Source organism: Hyla sarda, chromosome 11 (genome assembly GCF_029499605.1).
Source record: "Hyla sarda isolate aHylSar1 chromosome 11, aHylSar1.hap1, whole genome shotgun sequence".
In the NCBI taxonomy this organism is placed as follows: domain Eukaryota; kingdom Metazoa; phylum Chordata; class Amphibia; order Anura; family Hylidae; genus Hyla; species Hyla sarda.
This window is the reverse complement of record NC_079199.1, coordinates 62,161,469-62,188,957: the sequence shown is the minus strand read 5'-3', so window position 1 is coordinate 62,188,957 and position 27,489 is coordinate 62,161,469. Positions and strand designations below refer to the sequence as shown.

General features: G+C 40.4%; 1 protein-coding gene across 9 annotated transcripts in view; it reads right to left on the bottom strand.

Moving 5' to 3' along the window:
• The window catches only part of RYR3 (ryanodine receptor 3), a 991,818-nt gene that overhangs the window by 38,210 nt on the left and 926,119 nt on the right, over nt 1-27,489 (bottom strand). For all 9 annotated transcript variants that reach the window (XM_056545312.1, XM_056545313.1, XM_056545314.1 and 6 more), the window contains 5 exons: nt 26,281-26,367; nt 25,537-25,743; nt 23,457-23,587; nt 14,554-14,596; nt 1,226-1,353 (listed from right to left, as the gene is read on the bottom strand). In XM_056545312.1, coding sequence (XP_056401287.1) covers nt 1,226-1,353; nt 14,554-14,596; nt 23,457-23,587; nt 25,537-25,743; nt 26,281-26,367 — 596 coding nt within the window. The remainder of the gene's footprint in view (nt 1-1,225; nt 1,354-14,553; nt 14,597-23,456; nt 23,588-25,536; nt 25,744-26,280; nt 26,368-27,489) is intronic.

Sequence of the window (27,489 nt, the reverse complement as noted above, 5' to 3'; positions counted from 1 at the left end):
AATTTATAAGTAAAAGCATCCCAGAGTTATTAATGCTTAAAGTGATAGCAGTCAGATTTGCAAAAATCCATTCCTAAGGGTTTAAGGTTAAATCACGCCCTGGCATCACAAACATACCATCTGCCCCCGGGTAAAACATCTGCACCTTACACCTCAAATGACACCCCGTGGCTCACCACATTTAAGTGTATGAAGCATTTACTGTACATAGGACTACCTCAGTTTTTGCTGTGGTATTAAATACAAATAAAAAAATTGAAATATAGAATAGATTAGAATAGATTCTGCTGTCTTCTGCATTGTTAAATAATAGCAGATTTTTTCCCATTATACGCCTTCAGTATTTTCTTACAGGTATTCATAATTAGGAGTCTTCCTTGATGTCTGTAATCATTATGATCACTGCAGAAGACAGCGAAAGAATAAAAGCCAGCATACTTCAACAGATGAAAAGTTCACTTTTAAATGATATGGAGATTTCTTTCTAGAATGTCACCTTAAGGTCAACATTATGCAAACCGTTTAAATGTGTCTGATCCCAAGGCTAATGACTATATGTAAATTAAAGGTATATGTACATAGTAAGCAGGATGGACTTTGACAGCAGCCAATATGGATGAGGGACTATAGTTGCTTGTTCCACTGCATTCAACTGATGACTAATAATGATTTGTGAGTCAAGTGGGGTAAAGCATGGACGAACACCACAATACAATTTAAAGTGAAACTTTATGGCACAAATCAACTGGTGCCAGGAAGTTAAACAGATTTGTAAATTACTTCTATTAAAAATCTTAATCCTTCCAGTACTTATCAGCTGTTGTATACTACAGATAAATTTGTGAATTTATTTTCTGTCTGACAACAGTGGTCTGTGTCAGGAACTGTCCAGATTAGAAACAAATCCCCATAGAAATCCTTTTCTGCTCTGGAGAGTTCCTGACATGGACAGAAGTGTCAGCAGAGAGCATTGTTGTCAGGCTGGAAAGAACTTTACAACTTTCTCTGTGGTATATCTGTAGCTTACAGCAGCTGATAAGTACTAGAAGGGTTACGATTTTTAAATAGAAGTGATTTACAAATCTGTTTAACTTTCTTACACCAGTTGGTTTAAAAAAAAAAAATTCTCCACCGGAGTTTCCGTTTAAAGACACTGAGGCACTTTTATTTCCATAGAGATAGACAATTGATTCTTCAGATAAAGGTTCTGTATGACAGAACTTACCATGACACCAGTGATCCCTCTTCTATTTTGGTCTTTTCCACAGGGCTAAAGTCCAAGGCATTTTTGTCAAGTCCCAGGAGTTCAGCAATTCTGTCAGCTCCATATAAGTCTCCATATTTATTGATAACCTAAGTCAAAAAAGATATCCTATAAATCCCCTGTGAAAACAACCCAGACAGCAACAAGTTTTATGTGTGCAGAGTTCATTCGGAATAGGTGTCTATGGTATGAAAACAAATGCGTTTGATATTTTTGTAACTGGTCCTGATTTACTAAGAGTGTTAGAATGTTTTTTTCAGACCTGCATGATTTCACTCTATTTACTATCAGGACACACAGGTCTGAAAAGTTCTGACCAGTTTTTTCTTGGTGCAAATTTTAAGCCATATATTCACAGGATTTTGTGTGGATTCAGTAGTAAATAGATCGGGATGTGAGGACATGCCCCTTTTTCTGGTTTGCAGGTTTATCTTGGTGCAGTGGGCCACAGATTATGATGTAGGCAGAATTCGTGGCACAATTCGTTACATTGTGTTACACAATCTGACAAAAGCAGTTTGCACTAGAGATGCTCAACCTTTCAAACATGGCCATGTTCGGCTGACAGAAACGTAGCAATGGCAGTAAAAATAGCAAAAGGGATGAAGCACACTTGGCGTATAGTGCCTAAATGAAAGGAGGGAGTACTAGGATCACTGATCACATGACTCCAGGTTGTCCAATCAATGCAAGCATTCATGTGTCATACAGCTCCCAGATCAATAGGACACCACACAAGGATGGGTTTTAGGGGCTAATAAAGCCCCATCAACTGCATTGTGGTTGCCATTTTGGAGAGAGAAAGATGAGAGCATTGAGCCATCTTAGACTCAGTTACGTGTATTTTATAGGTTTAATTCAACATAGTATTACTACCTGGATATAACATATCTATCCAGTTAAAAGCAATAACAATTAACACAGCATCCAAGGACAAGTTATGTGCATTTTCTGTGTTTAATCGCACATAGTACTTCTACCTGGGTGTAACTTAACTATGCAGTTAAAACCGTTGGGCTTGAATACGGCATAGCCATCTAAGGCTCAATTACTTGTATTTTCTGGATATAATTGAAGATATATTTTTTCTACCTGGGTTTAACATAACTATGCAGTTAAATGTGTTGAGATTGAAAATTGCATTGCCATCTGTCAGTTATGTGTATTTTCTCAAACATGTTTATACCTGGGTATAGCATAACTATGCAGTTAAAAGCGTTGAGCTTGAATGCAACTCTCTTTTGTGTATTTTTTGGGTTTAAATGGGCACTATCATTAAAACATGTTTTGCTATTGCACTCCTTATGGTAAATAAAAAATATTTCTAATATACTTTGTTAAAAAAAAATGAAGTTTTCTATGTTTTATTTGTGTTTAAAAAAAGCTGCCACTAGGTGTCTCCCTACTTGTCCAGAGCCCATTTCACCCAATCTCTTGCACAGACTTTGGACTCCTGCTGGCCTGGCAGAAGTCCAAAATCAGGAAATGCAGTCTAGAGTGCTGAGGGTTTGTGTGCAGCCTTAGCCAATCTTAGCTCATCTCACACACTGTAGACTGGTTGACTCCTTCAAGGTCTTCTGAGGAGGAGGAAAAGAAAAAGAGTCTGACAATATCATGTTCAGCCAGTGGATTCCTCATAACCTACAGTTACAGGGTGTGGTGGAAGTTTCCGTCCTATATGGTCTGTTCAATCATATCTGACTTTGCTCCACCCCCTAGTGCTAAGCAGAAGAGTAGCATTAGCCACAAGGGAGGTTGTGTCACAGTCAATCTTTGGAGTGTGTTGCTCTATGCTGAGAAAAGCACTAGTAGGACTGGTGGGGTAGGCGTAGTTGAGATTGCAAGGCATCATGGTGGCTATGCTGAGGGGGAGCAAGAAGCCCATGATAGATACATAGTTTGTAAGGTTAAAAAAAAAGTCCATCATTTTCAACCTAAAACTCTACTATGTTGATCCCCCCCCACACCCCCCCCCCCCACACACACACCCCTTTGAGGCTGATGTCAATTGCCTCATGACAGAGTAAAAATTCCTTCCCGACCCCAATATGTCGATCAGAATAAGTCACTAAATAAATATTCTACACAGATACATTTAGTATCCATAACTTGTAACATAGTAACATACATAGTTCATAAGGTGCAAAAAGACCAGAGTCCATCAAGTTCAACCTATATTCCTAATGAGTCCCTGCTGAGTTGATACAGAGGAAGGCAAAAAACCATCATACTAGAGGTAAAAATTCCTTCTCAACTACAAATATCTCAATCAGAATACATCCCTGGTACATATAAATCTAGTATCCATAACCTGTAATTTTATTGCTCTCCAAAAATGCATCCAGGCATTTCATTTTTTCTAAACTAAATAACCCTAATTCTGATAATCTTTCTGGGTACTGTAGTCCTCCCATTCCCCGTATTACTTTGGTTGCCCTTCTTTGAACCCTCTCCATCTCCATTATATCTTTTTTATATACTGCTGCCCAGTACTGTACACAGTATTCCATGTGTGGTCTGACTAGTGATTTGTGCAGTGGTAGAATTATTTCCTTGTCGTGGGCATCTATTCTCCTATTAATGCACCCCATGATTTTATTTGCCTTGGCAGCAGCTGTCTGACAATGGTTACTACAGCTAAATTTACTGTTAACTAAGACTCCTAAGTCCTTTTCCATGTCGGTCGTCCCAAGTGTTCTACCATATAATACATAATCCCAGCCTGGATTTTTCCTCCCCATGTGCATAACCTTACATTTATCAGTGTTGAACCTTATCTGCAAATTCCCAGCCCAAACCTCCAACCTATCCAGATCCATTTGTAACAATGCACAGTCCTCTATTGTGTTAACCACTTTTAAGAGCTTAGTATCATCTGCAAAGATTGCTACTTTACTATACAATCCTTCGACAAGATCATTAATGAATATAATAGAATAGGACTCAAAACTGACCCCTGTGGTACCCCACTAGTAACAGTCACCCAATCAGAATAAGTGCCATTAAGAATCACCCTCTTTCCTATAAATAAGACAATTACCCACTTGCACACATTTTCCACCAGCCCAAGCATTCTCATTTTATACACCAACCTTTTATGTGGCAGGTAATATTGTATTTTTCCAGAAAAACATCCTGACCCCTTGAACCTGTTTATTGAGTTAGACATCACAACATAATGTGATAGACAGTTCCATAGTTTCACTGCTCTTACTGAAAAGAATCCCTGTCTGTGATGATGGTGAAACCTTCTTTCCTCTAAACATAGAGGAATGCCCCTTTGTCCTGGTTACCCGCTTAGGTATAAAAAAAAAAAATCAGTGCAAAGATGATCTGTACTGTCCATTCATATATTTGTTCGTATCTGTTACCATGGGCTACCGCATGTTGCCCTAACTTTGACATTAACTTAGCCGTAAAACCACTTTAAAAAACTACTTGAATACATTCCTAGATGATCCTTGCAGTGTAATATAGGGCTTTGGAGCTCTTCAGCATTGTTCTAATGTGTGTTTTGAGGCTAATTTAATTGTCAATAAACAGAAAACTTGTTCGCCGTGAACAAAAAGTTTAAAACTTGTTCTTCACTAATCAAAAGACGAGGGACATTTCTTCACAAGGATCACAGGGAACACAAATGGGATTGTTATACCATATAGTGCTTTATAGTGTGATGATAATACAACCCTCCTCACTAAGGCTGGGTTTTGACTTGGAAGTTGTTTTTGGAAAACTGCCGCTGCATTTTTTTAAACTAAAATTAAGAGTGGATTCAAAAGGAATGGGAAAAAGGTCCACAATGGATCCACTTCTGGTTTTGGCTCAAAAACTGCAGTGGCAGTTTTCCAAATAAACTGTCAAGTGGAAACCGAGGCTTAATATATGGACTAAAAAGAAGGACTAAACTGGATCTTTGAATCTGAAAGGCTCTTGGTAAGGGAAATATAGATTGTTCTTTATCAATGACAACTGAACAAAAGCAAAAAGCAGGGAATCTGAAGAGCAACAATTAAAATGTAATATGTTTCAGTCATCACTGCACAAGTGAGGCTCTAAGTGACATGAAAGCTTATCAGGGATGTCAGCAGGCATTATTAGCTTAAAACACAGTACACAGAAAGACTCCCGGGATTTCTTCAAGAACAGCTAAAACAAAAATGACACCAAGTAAAGCAAACATGCTGCTAAATTACAAAGGAAGAAAGTGGATGTGAAGATCTTCATGCCAAAACTCAGTAGATAGCTCTAATTGTAGATATGAATTTCAGTGACTCAGGAAAAACATTTCATATACACAAGACAGTTTACATTTAAAATTGGTAAAAGATCTATGAACCTCTGCAAAACATCAGTGGGAGTAGATGTTCATACAAGAAGACTGGCAAGCCTCCGTTTATGGCATTCACTGTTAACATAGCTATGAAAGGCCCAATGAATCCTGATAGATTCAACTGATATATAAGAGGAAATTATATGTGACCAGTCCTCAAAGGTATACAAAAAGATAGTTAGATCCAGTACAATGAAATATTAAGTATTTATTAAATAAAATGCAATGTATTACATAAAATAACTGAAGTCTAGCGCAGGGCCCTTGCACAGGCTCCAGATAATTATTGTAGATATAGATACATTAAAGGAAATCTGTCATCAGAATCACCCGCACTAAACCTGTTACACAGGCTTGTAGTGCGGGTGATCCTGATTAAAACGCTCCTTACCTGGTTAAAAATGGTTCAGCGCTTCTTTAGATATCTATATTTTTAGTTTTCTGTTATTCCCTGGCTTGGGACTCAGTGGGAGGTGTTATCATCTGGGACTCGGCCACACGTCATTCTAGCTGGGCGGCGCTGCCGCCCGGCTCATGAATATTCATGAACTTATCCTCCTGGTCTAATTCTTCTTTCTCGATCTGTTTGTGAATAAATACACCCTCCATCCCACCCTTCCTCCCACCCCCGGTTTTTCACTTATGCAGCCTGTCTTCTTACTTGTATAGGGCCGCAGCTTGAGTGAAGCCGGGCGGGAGAACGCCGCTTCCGGGTGTACGGAACGCAGCGCATGCGTGGCCCTCCACACCAGACCGAGAAAGAAGAATTAGACCAGGAGGATAAGTTCATGAATATTCATGAGCTGGGCGGCAGCTCCGCCCAGCTAGAATGACGTGTGGCCGAGTCCCAGATGATAACACCTCCCACTGAGTCCCAAGCCAGGGAATAACAGAAAACTAAAAATATAGATATCTTAAGAACCGCTGAACCATTTTTAACCAGGTAAGGAGCGTTTTAATCAGGATCACCCGCACTACAAGCCTGTGTAACAGGTTTAGTGCGGGTGATTCTGATTACAGATTTCCTTTAAGAAACAGTAGTAGCAAGCCAATTTGATAGATGTTCCCCACTATTAGTTTGGGGTATAATGAATATGGCTAAATGATACAGGTGAAGATAAAATGATTAGGGATAAGATAGGTATAAAAAATAGTATAAAAATGGTATAAAAATAGTGCAAAGTCCACTGGTGCAAAGTTTGCTATAATTCTCTATATTGCAAAGTCCGTTGTTGATCATTATCGTTCTCTATATTAGTTCCGCTGGAGTAACATAGTAGAATTTACAAGATGATGATAGAAATTTAGGTATTTTTGGTGCACCGCACCACTCACCACCCTATTCTGCGTGGAGGCTGGCACGGACGGAATGCGGGCTGGCACGGACTGGCATCCAGTCTGATGCTTGCGGTGCCCGTTGGAGGATGTGCTGGGCAGTCATGGCGGGGGAGCTCTGTGTGGTATAGCGGTGATCTCCAGAAAGTGTTGTGGCTGCGGTTTGGCACAGATGGCTCCCCTGCCTCTGAGATAGTGATGTCCGCAGCTGGATAGTATCAGTGTGGATGCACTGAGATGCCGGAACCCACATGTGTCAGAGTCTGATACACGTGGATGCTGGCATCTCAGCGCATCCACACTATATGATACTATATAGCCGTGGACATCACTATCTCAGAGGCCGGGTGCAATCCGTGCCAAACCGCGGCCACAACACCTTCTGGAGATCACCGCTTTTACCGCCTATACCACACAGAGCTCCCCAGTCACGACAGCCCAGTGCATCCTCCAGCAGGCACTGTTAGCATTAGGCTGTATGCCAGTCTGTGTCAGCCCACATTAAACACCGAACTGAGGAGCCTCCACGCAGAATAGGGTGGTGAGTAGTGTGGTGCACCAAAAATACCTCAATTTCTATCATCATCTCGTAAATTCTAGAGAGAACTATATATAGAGAACTATAATGAACTTTGCACCAGTGGACTTTGCACTATTTTAATACCATTTTAATACAATTTTTTATACCTATCTTATCTCTAATCATTTTATCTTCACCTGTATCATTTAGCCATATTCCTTATACGAACATCTATCATATTGGCTTGCTACAACTGTTTCTTAATGTATCTATATCTACAATAACTATCTGGAGCCTGGGCAAGGGCCCTGCGCTAGACATCAGTTATTCTATGTAATACATTGCATTTTATTTAATAAATACTTAATATTTCACTGTACTGGATCTAACTATCTTTTTGTATAACTTTGAGGACCGGTCACATATAATTTGTATATATTATTTATATATATCATATTATTTTTGCACTAAAGTCTGGCCTATTTGGGTGTAGGCAACACCAGTAACCTCAGGTATATTTCGTTGCTAAGTGAGCTACACAATTTTTTCTGTCTATCTGATATACAGTATAAGAGGGTTTATGCATTCAGAATGTGGCAGACTGCACACAGTAATATTGTTTCCAACAAAGTTACTAGAAGCTGTGTCAACATAGCCTGATATATGCAGTTTTGTCACATTAAAGGGGTAGTCTGGTGAAAAACAACTTATTTTGCAGGATAGGGGATAAGTGTGTGATCGCGGAGGGTTGGAATGCTGGGATCAGACACTTATCCCCTGGAGTCCCGGCTCTCTAAAAGGAGCACATGCTACAGAAGGCACACACTCCATTCATTCTCTATGGGAGCGCTGGAGATGCCCGAGAGCTGGGGCACCAAGCAGGAGATCATTGTGGTCACCGCAGTAATCTGCCCCGCCCGGTTAGACACTAACCGGATATCCTTATTATTATTATTTTTTTTTATACAGGACTACCCCTTTAAGTGGTCACAGTTTTACAGCATCTGGGTATTGCAGTTTATTCAAGTGTGAACTTGGTCTTATACATGGTTCTAGCAGCTAAAAGGACAGAGCATTTAAGCAATTGTGCCTAACCCTGACCTCTTCAGGCTCTGAACTGTAATAGATATGCAGAACCACATGGCAACCAGTCAGAATCCAGCTCTTACTTTTCTAGCACAGGCAGAAATACAGATAGGTATGATTGGTGGACAACTCTGTGCTATTTTGGAGAGACAAGGTATAGCTGTCATACCAACTTTTTATAAGTTGGGTGAAATGTGGAAAATGTATCTTTCCTGAAATTTTCATTTCCTGGAATTCGTGGCAGCACACAATGGGTTAATGATTTCCTCATTAACCTGAGAACAGAAAACACACACAAGCAAGAACCCTGGCATGGTTTTAAGAATCACTGCATCTGTAAGCATCCTTAAGTAGAGTCCTAGAAAGAGCTTGTAGCTCACTAACTCTTCTAGCTGACGTAATGGCAATTAAGAAGATTGTCTTAAAGGAAACCCACTTTAATAAAGCTTCCTCCATCGGCTCAAAGGGTGGTTCACAAAGATTTTTGAGTACTAGAGGTAAGTCCCAAGATGGCATAGGATCATGATAGGGTGGACGTAGCTTCTTGATAGCTTTGAAGAACCTTGATACTAGTGGAACTCCAGCAAACACTCCATTTAGATAGGAATTGATGGTCGTTACTTGAACCTTCAGAGTATTAGATTTTAAGCCTTTATTAAAACCTTTCTGAATGAATTTTAGTAGCGATGAAACTTCAGAAGGAGACATTACACATCTGGCACACCATCCTGAGTACAGGTTCCATACTATGGAATATACTTTTCTTGTAGAAGACTTCCTGGATTCCAAAAGGATATCCACTACTTCCCCTGATAGACCCTGATGGATTAGCATTGACCTTTCATCTTCCATGCTGTAAGACGTAGTCTGGTCAAGTCTTGATGGAACATCCCTGATTGAAGAAGGAGATCCTTGCAGGTCGAAAGCTCCCAAAATTCTCCTTACGAAAGCATTAATGCGATCTGAAACAAGGAACTGCGAGGCCAGTATGGGAGGATTGCGATCGCTTCAGCTTTCTCGTTCTGGATTTTCCTCAGAACCTTGGGGATTAAAGGCACTGGAGGAAATACATAAATGAACCTCTGACTCCAACTGATGGATAGTCCGTCCAGGAAGGTTGGATCGTTTGTTCTTGATAGGGAACAGAACCGATGAGTTTTCCTGTTGCGACGGGTGGCCATGACATCTAATTCTGGAAGTTCCCATTTCTGTACAAGGGTATTGAATATTCTGGGGTTCAATTCCCAATCTCCTGGGAGTATGCTTTCCTGCTCAACCAGTCCGCTGTTACATTCAGAGAACCCTTTATGTGGACTACTGAGAGGGAAAGAAGACATGATTCTGCCCAACTTATTATTTCAGCACATTCCCTCTGTAGCAATTTCCTCCTGGTTCCCCCCTGCTTGTTCATATAAAACGCACCAGGAAGGTTGTCTGTCTGGATTTGCACTGCCTGGTGGACAAGCAGGGGTTGGAAATGCAAGAGTGCAAACTTGATGGCCTTCAGCTCTCTCATGTTGGACGATAGTCTTAACTCTTCCCTGCTCCAGATTCTCTGCACCCAGGAATCCAAGACATGAGCTCCCCAGCCAGTGGATGAGGCCTCCGTGGTCAGGACCACTGGGTGGATGTATTTGAGAGATTTACCGATTAAAGAATCTCTCTGGTTCCAACCACCAACCTAGGTCCGTCTTGAATGAACTGGGAATATTGATGAGACAGTCCAGACTGTCCTGATCCTTGTTCCAGGATTGCAGTATGTAGTATTTAAGTGTTCTGATGTGGGCCTTGCCCCAGGGAGCTGCGTGGATGTGAGAAAGCCTAGGATCCTCATGTCGTACCTGATGGAGCAAGCTCTGAGAGAAACAAAATGCCTCACTGAGTGACATATGTTCCTGATTCTCTCCGCTGAGATACGTTGCTTCATCTCCACTGAATCTTCCAATTTATTAGGAAGCCGTGGGACTGAAGAACTTGAATGGTAGTCTGAAAATGACAAATCAGAATTTGATCCGAAGGCGCTCTCAGTAGCCAATCGTCCAGATATGGTGTCACATGCATGCCCCTGATCCTGAGGTTTGCGGCTAATACTGCCACAATTTTCATTAAAACTCCTGGGGCTGAGGTTATTCCAAATGGCAGACATGTGAACTGCAGATGATGAATCCTCTCTCCTTCCCGGACTGCCACCCTCAGAAATTTCCGATGCGTTCTCAGGATTGGAACATGCAAGTATGCATCCTGGAGATCTATTGAGGCAAGATGATCCCCTTTCTTAATATTCAGAACAGCTGAGGAAATGGATTCCATCCTGAACGTTTTCTTGACAAAGAAGTCGTTCAAGTAAGACAGATCTGTAATTAACCTCCAATCTCCTCCTGCCTTTGGGACCACGAACACCGGGGAATAGTGACCTTCGCCCTCCTCTGTAGATGGAACCTCTTCGAGGGCTTTTTTCTGGACGAACTGTTCCACTAGCTGCAGAATGATCAGATTGGAGGTTCTGCTTATTAGGAATCTGTCTAGAGGCTTCTCCTTGAGTTCTAGGGAGTATCCTTTTTTATGGTGGATGCATCCCAGGCATCTGAGGATGTCTGAGACCAGATTTCTGCAAAATGTCTGAGCCTGGCGCCCACCAGAGGCCCCACGTCATTGCTCAGTACTTTTGAGAGCAAAGGACTTTTTCTTTGATGTTCCACTCTGGTCCTGTCTTCCTCTATTTTGCCTTCTTTTATCCGTGTGGCGAAAGGAATATTGTCTCCTAGGAGATCTTCTATAGTTTCTCCTGTAGGGTTTGAAGCTTGGATTCTTCTTACTGGGAAAAGACTCTCCCTTTTCTTCGCTTAAGGACTTTAGTATGTCCTTCAGCTGTGTCCCAAAAAGAGAAGAAGGGTGGAAGGGCAAAGACACAAAACTATATTTTGCTGGGATATCTCCGTCCCATTGCTTGATCCAAAAGGCCCTTCTAGTAGCGTTAGCCAGGGCCATGGACCTTGAGGCCAACTTAAGGATGTCCAGAGAAATGTCACCACGAAAATCTGCTGCCGTCTTCATAATAGGGATATTGTTTAATATCTCTTTCCTGGCGACTCCTTCCTGAAGGTCCTGTGTGAGATGAGATAGCCAAACCCGTAAGGCTTTAGCTACCGGAAGAATAAGATTCTGGTTCTTTGGCTGATGCAGAAGCAGCCGAGTAGGTTTTCTTACAAATGCCATCTGCCTTTCTCTCCATGCACGAACTCTTATGACCTCGGGTTCATTCATAAAAAGTTACGCTCAGGGACTGTACGAGGGAAACTAATAGAAGTAGCTCATGTTATTGAAAACCACTCCATCTATCCATGCGCAGATAGAGACTGTGTCAACCCTTAGTTCATTCAACTCCACCAGTGCTTAGATCCCTTGCGGGTGGCGTTCCTAGTTACACTCGTTGGATTGGCATGACACTGATAGCACGGACTCTGCCATGCGCATATCTAAACAGACATCATTCTTTCTTGCTACTGATTGTCTCCCTATTGTATTGTGAAATGTGATGCATACTCCAAGTATGATTAGTTTATTATGATGTAAACAACACACCCCTATTTAGTTGTCTAAAAGAGTAGATGTCATCGGACACTGCTTACACCAGACGTCATCAACATGTGTTCCTCCCGAGGGTAGTGATGACGTCAGATCACTCCAATTAAAGTTATTTGGTGCCTGTCTGTTGCCCTATATATACCCTGCATTTTCTATTGAATGTGCACAAGCCAATTTTAACATTGAAAAAGGAGCCGTTCAAGCTCCGAAACGCGTCTGTTTTACCCTGGCATTGGAATAAATGACTCTTTGATTTTAACATCTTGCACGGGAGCCTGCATGACTCTTCTGAGGGAAAAACTGATTTTTTTTTTGCCAATCTTGCAGCTGCTAGGTCCCCTTTAGGTGGGTTCTCCCATGAAGAACAAGACACTTGATTCAGTCTATACACAGACTTGAATTTTACTCCCAGACCTGTGGCTTTTACGGCTTATCCCAGTCCTTCTCTCTCCACTGCGGAATCAGCTGATGAGATGGAAATTCTTTACCCTGACATTGAAGGAAATAAAACAGCCGATCCTTCGCAGGTTTAGCAAAAATGTCTTTATCAGACTCCAGTACTGACTTAACTGTTGAGATAATCTTATGTACTTTTTGAAAATGATACAAGTGCTCCACATCCGATTCCTCTTCAGAGTCGGACAAAATGATAGCGCTGGAGGAATCCGATGATTCCGGTGAGGACCGGTTCGCCACAGATGGTTTACTCTTTTTTATTCTTTCCCTGCACAGATGCTACCACTTCCTGAAAGGTAGAGGTAAGTTCCCCTTTTAACAAACCTAAAAATGCCTCGGGTTCCATAGGGGTTGAAGGGGTAGGGGACAGACTCACAGGTCTCACAAGTATCCTTGTCCCAGGTCTCAGGTAAGGGCTGATGGCACTTAATACAGGCCTCATGCCTAGACTTCCTCTTCTTCTTTCCTCCTGCTCTCTCAGACATCCTAATATTATAGATACAGGATGCCAATCAACAAGACCTGCGCTATGGAAACATAGTAGGGGGAAGAGCCAAATATCTGAACCTCTCAGCCGATCTGCTGCCCCGGCAGAGTGTAGGGTTCAGATTACGATTCCCGGCACATTTTTAAATCCCCCGCTGGAAATTCGTAATTTGCGCATGGCCATATCCGATCGCATCATGCGCATGCACAAAAACATGATTAGCGCATCCTGCGCATGCATCGCTTCCTCCAGCGGCACTGACAATCGCGAACATGCTGTTAATGAGCCGGCTCACCGTCGCAGGCCCCCCGGAACATCAGGACTTACCTTCTAACCAGAGAAGAGGTCCTGACTGGCAGTTCCTACCCCTTGGCTCCCAGGTACTTTTTATGGGTAGCGGGAAGGTTGAGGGACCAGGAGAACTCCTGGTTTACATCCACCCGTAAATATGCCCCAGGGATCACAGGAACCTGTGATTTAGAGGCTTACTTGTCTCTCGGTGTCTACTGTCTTCAAGAAGAGAAACAAAATACGAGTACTGGTGTGTTTTTGGGTACTACTTATAAGAGAAAGGGGGCTGGACCCTAATTAGTGCTAATTACTTGTCTCTGTATTACTGCTTGTGCGTGTTTTCTGTTCTCAGGTTAATGAGTAAAGCATTAACCCATTGTGTGCTGCCACGGATGATCTGGAATGACTGCATCTATCACCTAAATATGAAACCCTACTGAAGAGCAGCTTATTATAGTTACAGGTCTGCTTGACCAATGGTTAATAGTCGCAAAGGCAAAATACAGAGAACTCTAATAAGGCTGCATACTAGAGATAGATACAATTTAATATGTGCAACTAGTTAACAACAGGGACATTTAAGCACAGAGAACATATTGGGAAATTATGACATTGTGATGTTAAATCTAAAAAATCTTCCTAGTAAACTGTACACTGTAGTATATCTTATTTGAATGCAGTTGACTTGAAATTCTATCTATCTATTTAGCATAGGTTTGGTAGACCCTGGCCTGTACATATTTACTGTGTACCAACCCGATATAAGAATATCATATTAACCAGTATTCATATACTATGTGTTCATTTTTTTTCTCATGCTGCTATAGCCAGGGGTTGTAACACTGAGATGTAGATTTCAGGCAGCACTTCATACTGTAAATGCACATTGTGCTCAGCTGGGACTTAACATTTCTTCCATAAGACTTAATATCCATGGAAACTTAGCTACTGGAGGTTACACTCTGATTAAAATGTAAAACTCAAACAACTAGTGTAAGGTTTAATGTGTGGCTTCTTAGAGCATTGCAGTATATAGAAGGGTAAGAGGATAGAAAAGCAACAATATAGTAATGTAATGTTAGCGCAGCAGCATTCCCTGTTTTTATATGTTGGATATTATACATGTTATACACCCATGATAACACAATGATGCAGAATATGGATTCCCAGCAAATGTGCACTCAGGATTAACAACGTACCTTTCTTTTAACAAATTTATCCCAGTAATTATTAGGAAAAGACCTGCAAACAGAACAATAATAGGTCACATTATTCACACCAACTGCAGCACAGCATTATAAAATTCACGATTCGAATTTCAGGTAGTATAAAAGTTATGACTGTTTCCATTTAAAAAAGTTGGCATATTAAAAAAATTATCCTGGCTTTAAAACAGTTTTCCCATAATGACAAGTTATCCCCTATCCTCAGGCTTCCATAACATAAAAAAAAAAAAAAACACAAACGAGCACTCCCATGTGTAGAACCTCCAAAAATCACAACAATGAAGTGGACACAAAGGAACCACTCACCTATTTAAGTTCTGCAAGACCAGCACAACTCAAGAAAACATAAGTTTTTTTTTAAATCAAAGCAATAATGGCTCGGCTGCTGCTGCTTGCTCCTTCCCAAACATGCTCCAAGGCCCCGAAATAATGCAATCACCACTCTAACGTCCTCAGGGATAACGGGGAGCAACCACGTCACAGATGAAGGAATGAATCCACATTAAAAGTAAAAGTGGATCCAAACAATCAAAAATTTAAGGTAAAAACAATCACTGTATTTATTTAAAATACATGCAACGAATTTCAAAGCCGATCCAGCTGCTTCCTCAGGCATCTGAGGAAGAAGCCAGATCGGCTTTAAAACCTGTTGCATGTTTTTTAAATAAATACAGTAAATTTTTACCTTCAATTTTTATGATTGTTTGGATCCATTTCTACTTTTGATGTGGATTCATTCCTTCATTGGTTATGTGGCCACGCCCTGTTATCCCCGAGGAGGTGAGTGTGGTGACTGCATAACAAGGTACATCGCTGCTCCATTTTGACAGCAGACTTGGGTTCCCATTCTTGAGATTGGGATGGGGGGGGGGGGGGGGGGGGGTGGATACCAACAGTTGGACCCCCTGCAAGAAGAGAGTTAGATCCTATCCTAAAAGATGTCTAAAACAAAAATTAAGGTGGTGCTCCAATCCAGATAGGACTAAAAAGTATAAAAGTATAATAGGAAGAATGGAAAATAAAAGTCACTCACCCGGTGTATGCGGTGGGAAACACCAGCATCTGTCTGGTATATCCCTCCACTAACACCTAGAAGCCAGGATAGCACAGTAGTACATGTGTCTTCTACCTCTATTGTTCCCAATATCCACTTCTGTGGAGGGTGCTCGAATGATCGGAAGTCTCATGTATGTCCGTGCAGAGAACAATGGGAAAAAAATACAAAGAAACCAGCGCTCAGAGGAGGAGATTCCAGATAATAGATGAAACCTTTCCAAGGGATCCCTATTATGATGACTCGAGACACTATGTAAATTATACCCATTACAGATATTCGGCCTATGTTTATTTATGCCTTAGGCTATTGATGGTTCCACCTATATATTTTAAATTGCAAGGACACTCGATCATATATATTACGTAAAAACTCACACAATTGAGGAACTCTTTAATCTGGTAGGGGCAACCCTCACCTCCTGTGTTCTTTTATTGCATATATTGTGGCAACACTTACACCTACTCATACCACACTTATATACTCCCTTAATTTCAGAGCCACCAAAAAGGGTCCCTCTTTTGATATTGGCTGGTTCTACTATTTGCTTTAGAGGGATTGATGGTGCAATGATGTTCTTCAATGTTTTGGTCTTTCTAAATATACACCTAGGCCTATCCTGTACTTTAATCCTTAAAATTGGATCCACCTTGATGAGACCCCATTTTTTTATTCAGGATATCTGTAATTTGATTGTGGGACACATTATATCTTGTAAGGAGTACTAAATTGATGGTACTTTCTTCATTCATATTTTGATCTTTTTTTGTTGTTGTTGTTACTTCGTTATTTTTTCTGTCTCTTTAGTCACTAGACATTCTTCTTGCTTCAATGGTTCTATTCTAACAAGTGCTCCCTCCACTAAGGGTTTCAAATAGCCCTTCTGTAGGAATCGTTCTTTAATGTTTCATAGTTGTTGTCTACAATCAATATCAGAAGAGAAATTCTGAAGAATTCTCTTCATCTGACTATAAGGGAAAACCTTGAAGAACATCATTGCACCATCCATCCCTCTAAAGCAAAAAAAGTAGAACCTGCCAATATCAAAAGAGGGACCCACTTTGGTGGCTCTAAATTAAGGGAGTATATAAGTGTGGTATGAGTAGGTATAAGTGTTGCCACAATATATGCAATAAAAGAACACATTTTGAGATTGTAACGCCTACCAGATTAAAGAGTTTCTCAATTGTGCGAGTTGTTATGTAATATATATGATAGAGTGTCCTTGCAATTTGAAATATATAGGTAGAACCATCAATAGCCTAAGGCAACATATAAATAAACATAGGTCAAATATCTGTAATGGGTATATTTTACATAGTGTCTCGAGACACTTTGATCATCATAGTCATCATAATAGGGATCCCTCATTAATGAGAGTAACTCAAAACTATAAGTCCCTTTGCCATAAAGAGATGTTTTAGATTTTTAAATTAAATACTTTGTGCCCCTTTGGTCTTAACAAGAGTCTAGAACAGGTTTATTAAGCAAAAGGAAGGAAAGATAATTGTATCACCCTCCCAGTCCCTTGTATATTTAAATATAATATTTTAGCTATGTTGTACTTTTATCATGTATGTGTTTACAGGTTTTTTCCTTGATATCATTACACTTTATTTTGTATATGTTTAGATATAGAAAGGCGAATTCATTTAATTTCTTAGATTTGCTTGTGTACTTTGCTGTGTCTGTCAGCGTAGTGTCCAGAGAATGGAGGCACTACCAGAACACAGGCCAGTACATCGGGAAACATGGAGGAGGCCATATGAGACCAACAACCCAGCAGCAGGACCGCTACCTCCGCCTTTGTGCAAGGAGGAACAGGAGGAGCACTGCCAGAGCCCTGCAAAATGTCCTCCAGCAGGCCACAAATGGGCATGTGTCCACTAAAACGGTCATAAACAGACTCCATGAGGGTGGTATGAGGGCCCGACGTCCACAAGTGGGGGTTGTGCTTACAGCCCAACATCGTGCAGGATGTTTGGCATTTGCCAGAGAACGCCAAGATTGGCAAATTCGCCACTGGTACACTGTGCTCTTCACAGCTGAAAGCAGGTTCCTACTAAGCACATGTGAGAGATGTGACAGAGTCTGGAGATGCCGTGGAGAATGTTCTGCTGCCTGCAACATCCTCCAGCATGACCGGTTTGGCAGTGGGTCAGTAATGGTGTGAGGTGGCATTTCTTTAGGGGGGGCCACACAGCCCTCCATGTGCTTGCCAAAGGTAGTATGACTGCCATTAGGAAAAGTGAAGGAATCCTGGCACTCACTAAATTATTTTGCCAATTGTAGCGTGTTTTATTCACACAGATACAAATCACAAATTTGTGACTATTTGTGATTTGCATATGTGTGAATAAAACATGCAACAATTGGCAAAAGAATTTAGTGAGTTCCAGGACTCCTTCACTTTTCCAGTATCCAGCTTTCCGCGAGCACCACCACGGGCTTGAGTGCCAACCCTTCCCGTCTTGTTTGACTGCCATGAGGCACTGAGATGAGATCCTCAGACCCCATTGTGAGACCATACGCTGGTGCAGTTGGCCCTGGGTTCCTCCTAATGCAAGATAATGCTAGACCTCATGTGGCTGGAGTGTGTCAGCTGTTCCTGCAAGAGGAAGGCATTGATGCTATGGACTGGCCCGCCGGTTCCCCAGACCTGAATCCGATTGAGCACATCTGGGACATCATGTCTCGCTCCATCAACCAACACCACATTGCACCACAGACTGTCCAGGAGTTGACAGATGCTTTAGTCCAAGCCTGGGAGGACATCTCTCAGGAGACCACCTCATCAGGAGCATGCCCAGGCGTTGTAGGGAGGTCATACAGGCACGTCGAGGCCACACACACTACTGAGCCTCATTTTGACTTGTTTTAAGGACATTACATCAAAGTTGGATCAGCCTGTAGTGTGGTTTTTCACTTGAATATGAATGTGACTCCATATCCAGACCTCCATGGGTTAATAAATTTGATTTCCATTGATCATTTTTGTGTGATTTTGTTGTCAGCAGATTCAACTATGTAGAGATGAAAGTATTTTATACGATTAGTTCATTCATTCAGATATAGGATGTGTTATTTTAGTGTTCCCTTTATTTTTTTGAGCAGTTTATTCACGAGTTAGTGTATATCCAGACATCCACCCTGTGTGTGATCCTGTAAATACGGATATTTTAAGAAGAATTTTTACCTATGGGACATATATATATTTACTTAGACCATTGATATTGGTATTTAGTGTTGAAATATAGACCTATTTTTATATATATTCATATTTATCAATTTATTTAACTTGGTATAGTCCATGCAGACAGTGATTATTACATTATTTTGTTATATATTGAATTGAAAAGATTAAATAAATTTTATTGTACAAAACTTAATTATTTGATATGCGTTCCACAGTTGGACACTGGTCTCGGGAGGGACGTCACTTCCAGATATCCATGCATCTTGCATTCCACTAAAAGGAAGTCATCAGCAGTGGAGTGCAATGCCAAAGAGATGGCACACGGTACTGAAGTTGTCCCGAGCCCAGTGCGGTATCTGTGGATCTGACCTGACAACTTGTGAGCTTTAGTTGATGTCAATAGATTGTGAATTTTTTGGTGTTTACCGTTTGTATGGTTGCTTCTTTTTATGTTCCCCATTCACACTCTGCGGCTTCGCCTCGAGATCCAGGATTAGAGAAGCGATGTACGCGGTCTGTGTCCTTGGAGGATATTAACCCCCAGCAGAATACTTCTTTATATACAATATACCTTTTTGTGTTTTTGATTTAATTGGTACATGTTACAGATTTTTTAATTGTTATATGTATGTTATAAGATATGGAGAGCGACATGTATTTTATGTAATGTTCATGTCTTATTTATATTTTTGGTATATACAACTTTTTTATGCAATATAAAGGGTTAACACATGGAGGTATTTATACCCCATGCAAGCCCAATACTGTCATGCCTGATGAAGCTAAGCATGCGCAGCGAAACGCGTTGCATCCAATAAACCTGCCTTGATTTTATGCCGCTACCTCTCCTGGCTCCTTCATCCAGCGCCGATTTCTCCTACTCCCACGGCCTATCTGCTAACCTATCGTTCTCAAGGAGGGCTGCGGATGAGGACACATACACTTTCAGGCGCTTACCATTGTTGTGTGTGTGCACACAACCAACTCTGGTAAGCGGCGTGGGATAGATCTCTTCCCCCTCCCTATGGGCCTGACCTGCTGATCCTGCACATGGAGCGCCTTCTGCTTTCTTTTTAGATTACGAGCCCAGTGCGGGAAGACACTGTCGGCATGTACAGGTGAGAGTGTTATTGATCATTTTTCTATGTATATACTGTATATTGCTGTTAGTATGAGTTTAAAGGGATTATCCAGGAAAAAACTGTATATATATATATATATATATATATATATATATATTTATATCAACTGTCTCCAGAAAGTTAAACAGATTTGTAAATTACTTCTATTAAAAAATCTTAATCCTTTCAGTACTTATGAGCTTCTGAAGTTGAGTTGTTCTTTTCTAAGTGCTCTCTGATGACACGTGTCTCGGGAACCGCCCAGTTTAGAAGAAAATCCCCATAGCAAACCTCTTCTAAACTGGGCGGTTCCCGAGATACATTTCATATGCCCGCTACCTCTTGATAAAGCTGCAGAGGCAGCGAAACATGTCGAGGGGGGCAGAGTAGGGACTCAATTTTAATATAAAGCAAAGCAGTAGCTCAGAAATTACTCAGCGTGCACTGCAGGCACGCCGGGCATCTCCACTTTAGTATAGCCAATCAGAATAGGCTGGAGTACACTGGCCGTGATGTACAGTAGCTAGATATCCGTTCAAACACTGAGCTGCTGCTCTGCTAATTTTTAATTTATGTGAGTCTTCATTATATGTTTATGCACAATTACTTTAATAAAGCTTGTGGGTTCACCATAAAGATAATATATATGGGAAATTAGGGATTTTTTGGATTCCTATTAATAGGGATCTATAGGTTGATAAACGTTTCATCAGAGAGCACTAAGACAGAAAAGAACAACTTAACTTCAGAAGCTCAAAAGTACTGAAAGGATTAAGATTTTTTAATAGAAGTAATTTACAAATCTGTTTAACTTTCTGGAGCCAGTTTATATATATATATATATATATATATATATATATATATAAAGTTTTTTTCCTGGATAACTGCTTTAATTTATGCCTGACAAAGGAGGTATTGTGTAATCTCAGAAACATGTTGCTGTGCTGTAGTACTTAATAAAATCATAGAAGAACAAAACAAGGATTGTTCCTTTGATGTCACCATTGGAAGTTGAAGTATATATTGGATATGGGCGACATCGAGAAGGGGGGAATTGGATATTAGTTATGTATTTTTCCCCCAATCTAATTAAGTATGCCATATATTATGGTTTCATCTTTTATCTGCAATCTCCTCCTCCTCTGAGTACTGGTTTCTTTGTATTTTTTTCATTGAGATCCTATCTTATGCATAGGAGCCAATATTATGTTTTTTATATATGCCAACTTTTTTAAATGGAAACTTTCATAGTACCTAAATCTCAAATGATCAGAGCAGCCCCCAGTGACTTCTCCTGATTTTACTAGCTCTGTTCTAAGCTGGCAGGGCAGGGGGAAGTCACTGGGGACTGCCCTGATGACCTGAGATCCAGGCAGTATATAACTGATGACAGGTTCCATTTAACTTAGAGTACCTGTCATGATCTTGATAATTTTTTTAATCCTCCCAGTTCCCTCCCCACCAACTGCCTTTGTTTTTTATTTTCTACCTTGATATTGTGCTTAATCTGCTCAGTTTCAGTCAGCAAGTGTGACATCATTTGGAGCCCTCTGCTACACACAGCTGAGAGCAGTAAAATGTGATGAGCTGTGATTGGCTTAGACTGCACACACCTCCCTCAGCTCTGAACTCTACAGTTTCTGAGTAGAGATGAGCGAACTTACAGTAAATTCGATTCGTCACGAACTTCTCGGCTCGGCAGTTGATGACTTATCCTGCATAAATTAGTTCAGCTTTCAGGTGCTCCGATGGGCTGGAAAAGGGGGATACAGTCCTAGGAGACTCTTTCCTAGGAATGTATGCACCTTTTCCAGCCCACCGGAGCACCTGAAGGCTGAACTAATTTACGCAGGATAATTCATCAACTGCCGAGCCGAGAAGTTTGTGACAAATCGAATTTACTGTAAGTTCGCTCATCTCTATTTCTGAGCTCTGCCCAGCAGCTGCAAAAGTAAGCAGAAATATACAGCACAATACTTAGCACAATATTTAGCACTATGCACTGAAGGAATCATGGGACCTCGGCTCAGCACAGTGTATAGAGCTGAATATTTCAGCTCCCTTTCCCTTTGAGATGAGCTAGACTGTAAAGCAGAGTTTTCCAACCAGGGTGCCTCCAGCTGTTGCAGAACTACAACTCCCAGCCTTTTACTGTCCAGGCTTGCTGGGAGTTGTAGTTTTGCAACAGCTGGAGGCGCCCTGATTGTGAAACTCTGCTTTACGTCTAGCTCATCTCAAAGGGAAAGGGAGCTGAAATATTCAGCTCTATACACTGTGCTGAGCCGAGGTCCCACCTGCATTTCCTCACTTTTGTCTCTGCCAGGCTGCTGCAAGAGACAATCTGCTAGCAGGACTGCCGGCAGGAAGAAACTTTTAGGGGTTATTTAAATGGACACTGTAAGATTTTATTTTACTTTTTATAGAAATCATGGCTTATAAAATCATGGCTTTGTCCAAGCTGAAGCACAGGCATGGAAAAAGTCCATTAAGTGAGGGTGGGCTAGCACTCCTCTGTGTCTGATAGGACAGGAGAGAAAACAGAGGAGTGCTATCAGACAAGAGAGAGCACAGAGGAGTGCTAGCCCACCCTCACTTACTGGACTTTGTCCATGCCTGTGCTTAAGCTTGGACAAAGCCAAGATTTTATAAACCGGTATTTATATAAAAAGTAAATTAACCTTTCTAAAATACTTCATAGGAAAATGTTATGTTTTGTCAAGATGTACAATATCTAAAAAGTTTTTGTATCTGACAGTGCCAATTTAATACATAAAGTAACAAAATGTTATCAGAAAAGTAATTGAAATAGGCTTATCTATAATATATAAAATGTCATTGATGATGACAGGTACCATTTAAAGGGAAACTGTATTCATGCGTGGCACTACAGCTAGGCAGAATATTTTTTTCAAGCTACGGAGTTTCTCAGTGCAGTTCTTCTATCTCCCCCGGTGCAATAGAGATATTGGAAAAAAGACAGCAGAATATATGTCTCCTTAAAGGGGACCTCTCATCACTTTCATGCTGCCTGAACCATGAGCTACCAGAGTGGTCTCTGTCTTCCCTGTTGACCTTGATAGATTTCTACCTAAACAGGGAAAGATCTATCAGTTAAGGCTAATAGGGCAGGGAGAAACCGCTGGGGACTGCCCGATAACGTGAGGTTTAGGCAGCATGACCGTGATGGCAGGTCCTCTTCAAGGTTACATATATCCTGTTGTTTTTTCTCCAATATCTCAATTGCACTGGGGGAGATAGAAGAACTGCATTGAGAAACTCCCAAGCTTGGGGAAAATATCCTGCCTAGTTGGCCCACTCTATGGAGCACCCCAGTGCTAGACATCTCCTAATGCTACCAAAAATAAAATTCTGCTGATCATGCATATTGTAGACAGCACACATGTAATAATGTGGAAGCACAACCAATGGACCAACAAACTAGACTTTGCTACATCTTTAGACATAATGGAGAGTATAAGCAAAAGAAAAAAGCTGAATTTCTTACGGGGTATTTATAACAAGACGATCCCATTGCCCTTTGATGTCGTCATCTGAGGGTTGTTCTGTAATATACAGGCCATCAAACTCTACATTGCGAGCAATTTCTTTCTCTCTTTTAAACACGACCAGAGGAACCTTTAGGGAGAGAACAGAAGGAAAAGCATGATTAACATCCAGGTATCTGCATTATTTATTCACACCTTTTAAAAAGAACAGATAGGAAAGAATGGATATGTCTATCACTTTTCAGTATGCATGATGTATATAGAAGATGTTTATTTCATGTATTAAATTTTTTTATTCCCTAGAGGAATAAACAGGTTTTGATAGAAAATGACTCCCAATAAACATTTTTCTCTGTTATCTATGCGTCAGTGTTCACACATTAATAATCAATTCCGTCCTTCAGATTTGTAGAAAGAAATCTTTCTCTAAAGGGATTTTGTTTGTGTAGGAGCCTTATATTGCTGCTTTAAACACTGTCCTTCTCTTTTATATGAGCTGAAGTAGCAATAGCGTTGAGGGCACAGACTAGATGAAAAAAAAAAAAAAAACTTGCGTGTGCAATAACAAGCAATATTAACCTCAAGTGGTTGTTATTACTTCCCCCTTACATTGCCCCATTTTCATCAAGTCTTACACGTATTTTATCTTCCTAAATTGGATTACTGAAATGTTTGCTGTGTTGTTTTGCATTGATCCATTAGCCATAGCCAGCCTGTAGCAATAGTTAATCCACGGCTGGTCTCTGACCACTATGACAATTGATTGCATCATGACCGATCCAGTCAGTGCACTTCTAATGATGTAGCTAGCTCTACCACAGTTTAAACACCCCAGTCAGTGACAGTAGCAGCCCTCTGTTGCTGAAAGCAAACGGGGGCCGCCAGGTATGCAGCGGGCTGGTGTCCCGAGCCTTCTCCATACACTATTAATGGCACCATTAAGGTGTTAAACCATCTAGTTTAAGTATTTTAAGTTTATAGAATGTTATATTTAGGCTCATATTAAGCCAAAAATAGGCATCAAAGTGTTGGCGCTTTTTTTTAGCATGCACAGTGGCATATTTGAGTTACACCCTTTCAGTAATGTCACCCTGACCCGTCAAGCATGTCGCACAAATCAATTATTTTTTTTCTAAAACCACACAAAATTCTGCTGCACATACTTTTATGATCCTTTCATGTTATATAACTCTTTTGTATGTGCAATATAAAGAATGGGTTTTTCTTGTACTACTATATCCTTAAGACCTGGATCTTCTTTTTGTGGATTTTGACCCTGGTGCCCTAGGGCTCTCCGAGCTCCAAGGTGAAGACTTTTTAATAAGCTACTGTACATGCAGGTATGGTGAGCTGAAGGATATTTCAGTTTTTTGTGGATGGTCTGTATATGAGTGGCTTAACAATTTACGCTTGTGGGGGTAAGGTGTTTGCACTTAAGATAAGCCATTGCTACCATTAATACGGTGCATGAAAGTTTTCAGAAGTGTATGGAAGTGTCCATAGACAGTTGCATCACTGACATTTGAGTATTACAAATATCTAAATCTTTGAGCGAGACTATTGTTTTTTTTTTCCAATGAAAGAGAGAGGTGCACAAAATTAAACTGGATGCTGCTGTATATGACTTCTTTGGTGCATATAAATCAGAGTGAGTGTCACTGAGCAATTAAATGAAGGTCAATACCAGAACTACTGGATCTCAATATGACAAGGAACTATACTGTAAGTCTGTAAATATAGGTCCCATGCAACCTAAGATCAGTTCACCACTCATGGGATTAGTGCTGGAAATAGTAACGTTTATGTATGGAACTGTAGCAAGATATTTTGTATTATGTACAGTAAATTTCTTGGTTGTATTATCTTCTTTTAAGTACAAGGTAATTAAGTTGTAGGTATTCTCATGTTTTATCATTGTGAACAATGATCCTCTACAGGTGCTAAAAGTGTTAACTATATGTTTGTGACTTCTAGATGATGGCTCAGGGGACCTAATATTGTGCAAGTATGTGTAGAAGTTGGTTACACCTATGAGGTAGTTAAGCAAGATTTTTGTCATCCATTAGGAATGCTGCCTACCTTAAGACAATAATAACCGATAACACAGAGAAAAGAGATTATGGTGTGAATAATAGCCAAGATGCGCAATGTTGGAGCCATGTAACCAGTGTTTTCTTGCAATACAAAATATACAGCTCCTTCTTCTGCATCTTCCTCATCTTCTGTGTAAGTGTTCCATATGTTGGAATCATTATCGTTGTCTTCAGTTGCTGGCTCCTCTGTGACCTAGGGAGATGTGCAAAGTAAAGTGGTATTTAATAATAGTAATAATAATAATCTAGTCATACTGTGGTCGTATTATGTAAGTGCTGCATATAGTGGCTAATGAAGCATTCACATTGTTTGCATTGCCAAATCCTAACAAGAAGAATTAATAATGTTTCCTAACATTTCCTGAGACATTCATCTATTTCCAATGATACCCTGACAAAGTCTGTACAAACTTCAGTACACAGAAACTCCAAATACATTTTCTCCTTTCAATGTTTAACCTTCCTACCACATAGACAGCAGCAGAGCAACATAATGAGGAGCTTGTGGGCTGACAGAGGCTAAAGAAAGCATAGCGGAGCTACAATATGATCCGGACGATGAAAGATTTGTCTTGAGAAGACACACATAGAGTGCGTCTTCAAAGAAAGTCTTCCTCATAAGGAGACAATGGATTCAGCAATGTAGGAAATATTCTATTCGTAAAGTAGTTTGACTGTGGACCACTCTATGATTCAGAACAAAAAAATTTTATCATACAGAAAACATTACCTTGTAGAACAATAGAATAAAGTTAATGGCAAATGCCACAAAGAGAGCGAGGAATCTGAGATTGTAGAAATTTCTGGCCAGGTAATTCTGAAAAGAGGGACACAAAAAATAAAGATTAAAGCATTTACAATACATCTTGGATGTATATTTAGTTATAAAGAGTTTTGTATTTTACTGTAATCTACACACAAAGATCTGATCATTTTCTAATTCTAACCATTTGGTTTAAGCCTTTAAATGATCATCAAATGTAAAATTTCATTTTTATCTAGGCTAAGTAACTTTTTTCTTCTCTCGAGAGGCACAGAAGGGCAATTTAAAACAAGAAGATGGATCGTTTCTGAAAGACTGTGACATTGCACAAGTAGGGCAAGCAGACAGCAGTTACATTACTCCTGCATGGTAGTCAATAGAAGATGTAGCAAGTTCATCTTGCATGGAATGCAAAGAAAAATGGGTCACTTTGCCTGTATACTATTGGATTGCCGAAGGCAAAACCTTTTATTCTCCACCTATTTAATAGACACTGGCTTACTTTATTCATTAAAGAGAATTTAATCACCTAATTTTTATACTATTTTAAGCAATATACTGGAGCATATTCTTTTTTCCCCCCATTCTATTTTTATTTTGATTGTAACACTTTAATTGTTACATGACAATGGAGACAGCCATCTTACCTAAGTTGTGAATAGCTTTGTATTGTGTTCTGTGTGTTACCAAAGAGGACTGGTTGGTTCTTTATTCAGACTTGCCAGGACAATGCTTTTATGGAGTGTTTGACACCTTTCCTTGTGTCCTTGTTAAAACCGGGCAACGGGGAGGTTTAAATACCACAAAATGGATCTAATGCTGTCATACTGTCTGGTTGTCATAAAATCTCATACAAAATTGAATACTGGATGTATACAACTGTATACCAGCCCTGGGTTTTAGACCTGGTCAACATTGTAGTATCATAGTGGTATAAGAATAAAATTCTCCAAAAAGGGTGTATCAGGAGTCCAGAAACCGGTACATGTATAGAGTGGAGGACTTTGCTCCCCTTTTCAAATGACCTAGTGCCCTCATGATAATGATAGTGACCACAGTTGGTTGCTGTTTTTATCTATGGCCATGGCTTCTTCATACATGACAACACTGCTCCTTCTCTCTGTGTATACATTAGCTTTCAAGAACCACAGCAGATAACAATGCTGTCCGAGACTC